Source organism: Chaetura pelagica, unplaced genomic scaffold (genome assembly GCF_000747805.2).
Source record: "Chaetura pelagica isolate M959 unplaced genomic scaffold, ChaPel_1.0 scaffold166, whole genome shotgun sequence".
Classification (NCBI taxonomy): Eukaryota; Metazoa; Chordata; class Aves; order Apodiformes; family Apodidae; genus Chaetura; species Chaetura pelagica.
This window is the reverse complement of record NW_009953758.1, coordinates 2,372,890-2,383,408: the sequence shown is the minus strand read 5'-3', so window position 1 is coordinate 2,383,408 and position 10,519 is coordinate 2,372,890. Positions and strand designations below refer to the sequence as shown.

The 10,519-nt window shown below is 36.9% G+C and overlaps 1 protein-coding gene across 1 annotated transcript in view; it reads left to right on the top strand.

Moving 5' to 3' along the window:
• The window catches only part of ADK (adenosine kinase), a 269,180-nt gene that overhangs the window by 244,169 nt on the left and 14,492 nt on the right, over window positions 1-10,519 (top strand). The window contains exon 9 of the mRNA XM_010000749.1: window positions 7,312-7,398. Within this exon, the coding sequence (XP_009999051.1) occupies window positions 7,312-7,398 (87 nt within the window). The remainder of the gene's footprint in view (window positions 1-7,311; window positions 7,399-10,519) is intronic.

The window sequence follows — 10,519 nt, the reverse complement described above, 5'->3', positions numbered from 1 at the left end:
ATTCCTGCTAGCATGGGAGTCCCTGCAAACAGTAAGTGAAGTGCACAGTCCTGAGCTGAAAGATGCTTCATCTGCGGAGTCCCATGGCCAAGTTTCAGAAGGTTAAAGAGCAGGTGTGAGCTAGAACGTATGTGTTGGTGTAACTTGGACATACATGTGTGATGCATTCTTTACATTAGACATTGACGTTCCAACTGTCAAATTTTATGTGTGTTTTCAGTTCTTAAGCTACATATTTACAGAGAGAAATGGATTTGTTTGTATTCCCCATTCCCACATACAGCTCCAAAAGTAATAATTGGGGGGGGGGCAGGGGCTTGGATTGGTTTTTTACATGTAAGGATCAAATAAGATGTACAGTGTCCGAACTAATATAGGATATACAGTGTAGGAAGAGATACTTATATTTGTTAATATCCAAGATCTGCTTTTGTGTCACCCTGTACTTGCACTGCTGTGGCTAGGTTCCCTGCACTAAAGCATGCTCTCAAGAGAGACTAGGATCATACAATTCATGGATTTCATTTATAGTAACCAATCTCTTCTGTCTTCAGGACTGATTTTGATCTGAGCTCTTCATTGTCATTCCAAGACAGTCATTGTGTTGTATCAAAGAAACATCTGCAGAAGCTTAATTTTGGTGCCTATGACTTCCCACCCTTTGCCTTTTCTGGGTCCTCAACCTCTTTCCTGGTCCAGAAAGAGGTCATAGGAAAAGAATTTAGCTCTGAACACTACCTTATGTCTTCAGCAGCCATGCTGAGTTAGAGGAGTTCGTTTTCTGGCAGTTCAGTGGGCACAGTTTCAGCTCCCTCTGAAATCTGTGCCTAGCGGGCAAATGGCAATACTCTTGTGTGCTCGGAAAGGCTTTTTCAACAGAGTTCATTGCCATTCTAAACCTTAAACATTGTGACACATGCCAGAAAAATTCAGCAGCTTATTCTTTAGGGCAGTTTTTCCATATATGTATGCGCATATATATATATAAATTTTAATCTTACCACCAAACTGAAACAAAACTAGTATTTTCTGTTGACCTCTTGCTTCCCTATCTTTTACACAGTCATTGGGGTTTTTTTGTTTACTTGTGCAAACAAATAATTTTTTAATATGAGAAATAAAGCTTCAACTCACAGCACTGGCATGATGATGTAAAAAATATTGATGTTTAAGTGGCTGTCACACCTGTAAAGTAAAAAGTGACATTTGGGCCTATAGAAGCCACTCATTGAGTCATTAGTTGATGCTGTTACATTTTTAAGAATTTTAGCTAGATAGAGTTCTGATTGTGAGCTCATTCTGGTATAAATCAAAAGTTATTTCAAGGGACTAGTGTTGAATTAACAGGACAGGAGCAGACATGGGTTCAGAGGCTAGACAGTGAGTGCAATAATAGTGTTTAATTTTACATTATTGCTTACGGTTGATATGTATGAGTGTGCAAGTTCCTCTGGAGGAACCTTCTTTCCCCTATTAACTCTAATCCTGTGAATCACCCTTTAGTGAGATGCTTTGACTTCTGAATAAAAATATTCTCAACTAGATAATGGGATGTGTATGTCTGAGGGGAGCTATAAAGATAAGATAAATCTCATTGAACATTTTTTTATTGACTTCACCTCCTGGCAAAGAGGGAAGATGGGGTCTGCACACTGTCATTTCCCCTACAGGACCATGAGTAGGGCAACAGATGATACAAAGACTTTGGCATCATATTCCTTCTCTATTTCTACTGACAATAAACTAGCTGCCTCTGAAGGACAGTGCTTTGCATCCTGGGCAGCACAGCTATATGGACTTATTGTGCTTAGCAAGCTGCAGAGAGGATTTTAGCCTGATTGCACTACTTGGTTCTGTCATTATGGAAATAAATTAATATTTTTATTAATTGTATCATACCATAGACATATAAATGCATTATGAATGACTGCTCTATAACTTCTTTAGGGTAACATTATTTATTATAGCAATAAAGGCTTAATTTTTCTGCATTACTATTTATAAAGTTTTCTTGCCTACATGTTGAATTCTTTGGAATACAGCTTCATTTGTTGTGTATTATTAAAAGTCTAGATTAGAAAGATCCTAAAGCATGTGGCTGACTTGTATCTTGTTTGTTATACTATTTAACTCCATTGACTTGCACAAATAAATCCCTTATTTTTCTGACAAGCCCTACCTTGCTGCAGCACCAGGCCAAACAATGCACAGAACAAGAGGGAGGAGAGAGAAGATGTCAGCATGCAAAACAAGGCAAACTTAACATGCACACAAAAAGTGCCAGGGGGCCTGGAGTGTTCATCCAGTACAGCTATCTGAAAGTCCTGGCCTGAAAATCCAGGGTCTCATTCTGTTTGCTTTGAAATGACAGATTGAATCAGCATTGCCAGGTTTGAAATACATCATCACTGAAAGGCTTGAGGATTTTCCTACCAAGGGTTCAGTGAACAGAGCCCTGTTTCATCTTGCCTTGTAACTTTGGGGAGTGCTGAGCTGATATGGTGGGAGAATTCCAGTATCTCTTTGATTTACTTTATCAAGTGTGGTCTCTTTACATCAAGTACAGCAACAACAGCATTTTGATTGTAGAAAAAAACGAAACAGGAGAGAGTGTTGTTATAATAATAATTTTTAAAGATGTATTAATGTGCTAAAAAAGGTACAGAGATTTTGAGCCTATAGGATTCTGGGTTTTATCTTCTGGAGAGAGGTGAGAGCTCAGAATCATCCTGACTGTCATGAGCTGGTTTCAAATACTTTTCTTACTACTTCTTACCTTAGAGCTGCCCAGAGACATTTATAGGTTTTGAGTTCAGGTTTCTATGTTCTGTTAAGTTCTTCCTTTCTTTTTTTTTTCCCCTCCTTAATTTTTATCTGGTTTTGGCCCCTGATCTAAAGAAAATTAGAGAGGATGGAGAGGGGGAGGAGATGGGACAGAATTCTGTTTCACAGTTGTTCCTTTTTTTACAAGTTAAATCTCACAAAAGAAACATGAAAGTGTCTCCATCTTGTAAGCATCTGTACGACCAGTACCAGCCCATGGATCAAAAGCTTATTTGAGGAAATAGCTGGACATTTTTGTGTATATTTTAGGCTTCCCTTCTTCCTTTTATTTGAATACAAAATTAAGGACACTCCAACATATTGCCTATAAGAGTTCTGTTACAGGTAATTAAATGTAAGTTTACACATTTAATCTACTTTGAAGAGCAAGAGAGACTGGTAAATGACCCAGTTAAGGAAAGTACTCAGCCTAATTGGATGTAATGATTGCTTGCTGGTGTTTATTACTGTACTAAGAGTAGACTTGTAGTCTGTGATTCTAATTTGGTTTAAAGACAGACCTGTAGGACTGCAGCTATCATCAGAGTTTGACTGTTGAAACTAACATTATGAAATAGGCTTGTGTTCATTCGGGAGCTTAAACGTATTAGAAGGGAAGGAGTGCTGATTTTTCAGTTAATATTGCTCTCCAATTGTTTTCTCTCCAGACTGTTTTAACTACAAGAATATCTTAAGATATGCTAGGACATGTTTTTGCCTGAGGAAAATACATCTTTATGTACATAATGCAAACAATTAACAATAACTAAATTTACCAGTGGGCTGATTCCTTCTGATTTAACTGTGAATATTGTCTTCAACCTATGAAATCTCCACATTCATGTTTGATTGTTATTAGTTTTGTATAATTCCAAAACACTGTAGTTCCTCACCTGTATAAAATCATTGAGATAGCTGAATCAAAGTCCCAACATTTTGCATGTCATTAATGCTTATTACTAAAACTTCCCTATTATAGACACCTTGTTACACTCATAGTTCTGGGCTTCCAGGAAATGGTATCCAAGTGGAGTGTGTTGTATGCCAGGGTGTTTACCATAGAAGATATTTGTTGCTTAAAAATAGAACACTGGATTTTGTGCCCAGAGGAGCAGCACTTGGACTTCAAAACGCTTATGTAATTATTCTTTATTTCATAAGCTCTCAAAATGATAAATGAAATCAGAACTGACTTTGAAAAGCAAGGCCACTGATGACGAGTGCACTTAGCCAAGTGTGTCTCTGTGTTCACTATGATGGATTTGGGAGTTTTATATCATAATACATCACACACAAAAATGAATTTAAATCAACATTAAAGTCACAAAAGCAAGAATATTCAGAATAGAGACTTCTGCTTCATCTTAATTCACCTTGTTGTGCCTAACTGTTAGAAAAACACAAATCAGTGAGAGTTGCTAGATATTTTTATGCTATCACACAGACATAGCAAGGTAAATTAATGGCAACTTTAATTCTAACTGAAGAAAGAAAGAAAGAAAGAAAGAAAGAAAGAAAGAAAGAAAGAAAGAAAGAAAGAAAGAAAGAAAGAAAGAAAGAAAGAAAGAAAGAAAGAAAGAAAGAAAGAAAGAAAGAAAGAAAGAAAGAAAGAAAGAAAGAAAGAAAGAAAGAAAGAAAGAAAGAAAGAAAGAAAGAAAGAAAGAAAGAAAGAAAGAAAGAAAGAAAGAAAGAAAGAAAGAAAGAAAGAAAGAAAGAAAGAAAGAAAGAAAGAAAGAAAGAAAGAAAGAAAGAAAGAAAGAAAGAAAGAAAGAAAGAAAGAAAGAAAAAGAAAGAAAGAAAGAAAGAAAGAAAAAGGGAAGGAAGGAGGGAAGGAAGGAGGGAAGGAAGGAGGGAAGGAAGGAGGGAAGGAAGGAGGGAAGGAAGGAGGGAAGGAAGGAGGGAAGGAAGGAGGGAAGGAAGGAAGGAAGGAAGGAAGGAAGGAAGGAAGGAAGGAAGGAAGGAAGGAAGGAAGGAAGGAAGGAAGGAAGGAAGGAAGGAAGGAAGGAAGGAAGGAGAGAGAAAGACTTTGGTATAATTTTGTTTGTATCTTTCAATATGTATTATTGTTAACTATAGTTTTGTAGACTCTATTATGCTGGCAAAGGTTTTTCTAAGGTTTAAGAAAGATAATTTGCCTATTGGATGTGTGCAGGTGGTAATCTCTTTCTAAAGTAGTATGTGTTCCAAAGCCATGCTACCTGCTTCTGAAACTTCAGTACTTCAAAATATAAGATAATTGGTCCTCTTAAAAATACATAAAGTTGTAGAGACAGAATGTGTCGTCTAGGTAGAGATGGAAAACTGTGATCAGAAAAAAAGATTGTTCTTGTACAGCTGATTTCCTTGATGTTTGGGGTTTTAGACTAATTTGGTTACTTACAATTACATCTATTTAAAATTAATAAGAGTAAGACCTCAATAGAATAAGTGCAATACTCACCTGCGAGTACTAGAGGGAGCTGAGTGAAGGAATCAGGACAGTGAAAGAAAGGAGAAAGATGATGGTGAGAACTTTTGTTTGTGTTAATTTGCTTGAATAGGGTCTTATTTGATGCCAAGCCTCATTTACAGCATTTGAAATATAAATCACTCTCTGTGCCCAAACACATGCATTTGTATGCATATGCAAGTGTCTACTGTGTATTTAACGTAGAACATGTGTGTGGCCATGCACACTTGGGAGGGAAGTAGGTTAGTTTATTGCAGTGTGTCTTCAACAGAGTTATAGCTTTGTTCATTGTTTTAGCATTACCTAGAATAAATCTTACATACCTTCTTATGAAATGGATGAATACACTCTGCTTGTCTGGCAGAGTTTAATGTAAGACCTCTCTTTCATGATTTCCAATTCAAATTAATCCTGTTAAGATTACTAAAAAAATACTGCTCTCTAAGACTATCTTAAGAGCAGAACACAGCATTGAAGCACTTTTCTAAATAGCTTTCTTAACAGGATAGAGAGTAGGATGCACTGAGAACTGACTGAAACCTGTTCTTTAATTGGAATATTCATCTTATGTTTTTCATTCCCCTTTTTCCTTTGCCTCTCATGGATGGTTGTTGCTAATGCTCCTGTCCCGCCCCCCCCTCCTGGTGGGCCAGCCAACAGTTCCCTCTGGAGGCAGCATCATTATATCTGCCTGGTTCACTTAGTAGCAGATGGTGAAGAGCAGTAGAGCTGATACACTGCATTTCACAGAAACCAGGATCCTTCTGCTACCTCTGCAGCATACACAGATTTGCCTGATTTGAGTCTGTGAATTCTTTATGTGCCTCCCAAACTAGGTTTCCTTGTTTGCTTCTGTCTATGTCATGTGAGAGCGATTTTTATGATCCGCTCTGTTGCTGGACAGTGAAGAAACTACTGATCTCCAGCCTTCAGCTACTGGAAGATCTATTTCCCATTTTATTTCTATTTTTACCAAAAAATAAAACAGCTTTGGTGGTTTTCATTTTCACTGGTTGACAGGCTTTTCTTCCCCCTCCCCTTTTTTAATTCCTGCTGTCTGCCAAATGACAATCTGTTTGCTCTGAGACAGTTTAATGCATACTGACTACCAGAGGCAGAAGTTCCATTGGCTCTGTTACAGGGGTAATTTACACTTGAACAAGGTATTGTGACAAGGTGGTAATTATATTTTTATCACGTCATTATGACATTACCACCTGGAAAACCATAGCTGATTAATTAGTGACATATATTAAATTTATAACCCTAGAACTCTATGAAGTTATGCTGTAATTATGTTGAACTGTGGCGTGGTAGTGAATTGGAGGTGAAGATGCCGAGTATCCATCTATTGCAATAGGTTTAACGAGTGCCAGTAGAGGGCAGGGAGCTGCAGAGAAGGAAATATTTTTTCTAAAAAGTACTACTAAGGAGAGGGTGAAGTCATCTTGAAACCAAATATAGTCAAATGGCAAGTTGCAAGGCTTCTTGCATATATGTGTTTTTCTTTTAAAAGAATGTAATTTGAGAGCACTTTGATTTAAAATAGTTCCTGCTTTTTATTTCACAGCTTTGTTTATTAGTTCATGTGCATTTTGTTTTTTATAATGCAGCAATTTCTCTTGAACTTTTGGAAGCTTAGACTGGCCATTCAGGAGGCTACATCACCTTACTGCAACTAATAGGAAGTACTGGTGTTGGCAAGATGGATTTTTCTTAGCCTTGTCTATATGCCTAAGTATTCTGTGTGCTCCTGATTTACTTTTTTGCTATTGCCCTTAATATTAGGAGATAAAAATAAGAAATTAAGCAGGAAGTAATTAATGAAAATGTCCACAACATATAGCTTGATCAAATGTGTTCACATATCCCTATGCATCAAATGCAAACAGGATTCTAAAGCAAATCTATTTTTATCCAAATTACCATGTTAAATATCAGAGCTCCAGTTTTGAATTATTTTGATTTTCATTTTTTGTTGTGCTTTTCAAAGTCATATCTGAAAGTAACTCATGTTTTATTTTCCCCTTCCACTACAGAAAACGAAGTGACTACTTTCCCTGTGTTGGTGACTGATCAGAGTGAAATTGTGGATACCAATGGAGCTGGAGATGCATTTGTTGGAGGTATTTCTTCCTTCCATCTCTTGTTTGGGGATTTTCCTATTATTCTCTCTGTATAAAATCTAGAATTTTTTCATTCAACTGTCCTTCAGAATGAGCTGCATTCTTTTAGCACTTTTTTCTGCATCCTGAAGTTATATGATTTAATTAAGTCCTGCTTTTCAAAAGGAAAGTGTGTTCTATTACTTTAAAAATAATATGCCATTATGCTGTACTCTGGTAGTATTCATGAGATTAATTGTATCTGTCAGACTGTTGCATAAACAAGCTGCATCAAGTACTATATATTGTACAGAAATCCCTCCTGGCCTAAATGTTAACACACTGTTGTTCTTTAAAACAGGTTGTAGTGAATATTAAACAGTATGTTAATAACTGAGCATAATGTCTTCTGATCATGTCAATTTTGGTAGAACATCTGCTTCCAATACAACTATTTGGACTTCAGAAAAGAACACAAAGGGTTAATTTGTTAAAACAAATCCAGAAAATATCTGGCATTGCTTAATATCCATTTGCAAACTTACTATTTTTTTTGGCACAAGCTCTAAGGAAAAAAGAGGATGTTATGTCTATGCCTGTTTTAAAAAATTATTCAATATAAACCAAAATAACAAATCTAATTCAAAAGTTCTGTCACTCATTGTAACCTTCATATATGTAGTTATGTGAATCTCTATTGCATCTTGAATGTTCTAATATCCAGTATGTAGTAGCTGTAAGGACCTCTATTAGTCACTAATTTACTGGAAATATTACGAAAGAGATTTTATAAATAGAATTGCAGAGCTCAGACTTGTCACTGTAAAGGCAATAACAAGAACTCTGTTGCCAAATTAAAGCTTTGAATTGTGTCTTACTTAAGAAAAGTATTCAACATGAACTTAATCTTAAGCAGGTAATTCCATCCTAACTCAATACATCACTTAAACAATGATAAATTCTCAGTATATGCTTAAAGCAGGCTGAATAAAATAGTGTTATTACTCATTGCTTTGATGCTCTCGTGAATCAAAAAGGACAGAAATAGAGCGAAACATGTTAGGTCATATTGTTCATACACCTTTTAGTACACACTTGTCACTCTCTATTGTTCTTAAATCACAAGCAAGACTAAATTTGAACCAGTAAGTAACAGTGACTATAACATAAATAAGATATTCCTCAAGCGCTTGGCTTTGTATACCTGTGCTCAGTGTATCAGCTGTGCCAGTGACCTGCTTTTCTTGTTGTAAAACAAAAAACAAACCATAAGATCTTACTCATTTTGTTTTTAGATTCAGAAAATAAAAATACTGGGTAGGGCCCAGGTGAGCAGTATGGTAGGCACAAACCAAGCTTTGCCTCAGCAGCAAGCAGCTTTTCATATGTCTGACATGTCTATCTCACATTGTATTCAGTTCTTCTGTTCTTCAGATTATGAAATCAGGACTTTTTTTTTTTTTTTAGTAATCTTACTTTTATTCTTTCCTAGTTTAGCTGCAGGAAGACTATTGCAACTAAATATTCCAGGTTTAAGAATTGACAGGTCTCTCATAACCCTTCCTCTTTAAATTATATCCTTTTCCTTGGTAGTGCCATATCTGCTGTTTTTATGGAGAAGGGCTAAAACATTGACTTTTCTAATTATTCAAAGCATAGATTCATAGAATCATTCAGACTGTGAGATACCTTTAAGATCATCAAGTCCAACCATTAACCCAGCGCTGCCAAGTCCACCACTAAGCCATGTCCCTAAGGCACCATACCTACATGTCTTAAATAACTCCAGGGATGGTGACTCAACCACTTCCCTGGGCAGCCTGATCCAGTGCATAACAACTTTTAAGTGAAGAAATTTTTCCTAATACCCAATCTAAACCTTCCCTGCTACAACTTGAGGCCATTTCCTCTCATCCTATCACTTGTTACTTGGGACAAGAGACTGACCCCCACCTTGCTATAAACTTCTTTCAGGTACTTGTAGAGAGTGATGAGGTCTCCCCTCAGCCTTCTTTTCTCCAGGCTAAACAATCCCAGTTCCCTCAGATGCTCCTCAAAAATCTTGTTCTCCAGATCCTTCATCAGCTTCATTGCCCTTCTCTGGACTTGCTCCAGCACCTCAATGTCCTTCTGGTAGTGAGGGGCCCAAAACCAAACACAGGATTCAAGGTGCGGCTTCACCAGTGCCAAGTACAGAGGGACAGTCACTTCCCTAGTCCTGAATGGAAAGGCTGATAAAGCCACATCAGACTCCATTCCAAACTGTTACCCTCAACCAGCAATGTATGGAGTTCAGATACATCCTGTCGGGCTGGTCTTAGGTCAGTTGTGAGATTCCTTTCTCCAAGGGAAAAAATTATGTGGAAAATGCTCAACTCGTTTGGAAAGAAAATAGGTCATCTAAAAGATCAGCTCACCTTTGTTGTTCTAAGTTCTGCTGAGAGAACATGTCTGGATATAGCAAGCTTCAGTCTGTTTGGAGTTATATCTTAACAAAGCTTATGGATCACTGTTTATAGACATATATTCTTTTCCTCAGCTCCCCCACAAATAGCGCTGAGGCATCAGCAAAATGCATCTCCTGTGTCACTCCATAAATAATAAATTGGTCGTTTATTCTCTTCACAGAACAGATTTTCCTGAGTTTAGTCCAGATGGGAGATTTGGGAGTCGTAACAGTCTAGATACACAGCTGATTCTAGTCTTGCATACTGTGGTCTCCTTCATGGAGTATTTCATTTTCCTTCCCATATGTAAGAAATAGGGTACTGGACTGGATAGGCTTTGATTTGGTCTGTGTTTCATTTAGGGGAAATGTCTGTAGTTTATCTATATCACACTTTTCACGTGTTTTCAAAGTGCATATTTGCAACAGGAAAAGTTCTTTCTTGTCTCTCTACAAGAAAGCCCTATGGAGTAATGTTGCTAATACTACTCAACATATGTGTCTTCTGTTGAGTCTAGCATTGAGACAGATGCAATTTTATTTTCCTGACAGAATTTTTGTAATGGGAAAGTTATATTCTATTCAGTGATTTTCTAGCGTCTTTCTTCGATTGAGGTTTTTATCAAGTTGTTACTACCTAGGCAACAGTACAGCTAATATTTTTATTTTAGTGTCCTTGTAGTAAAATATTTCAAA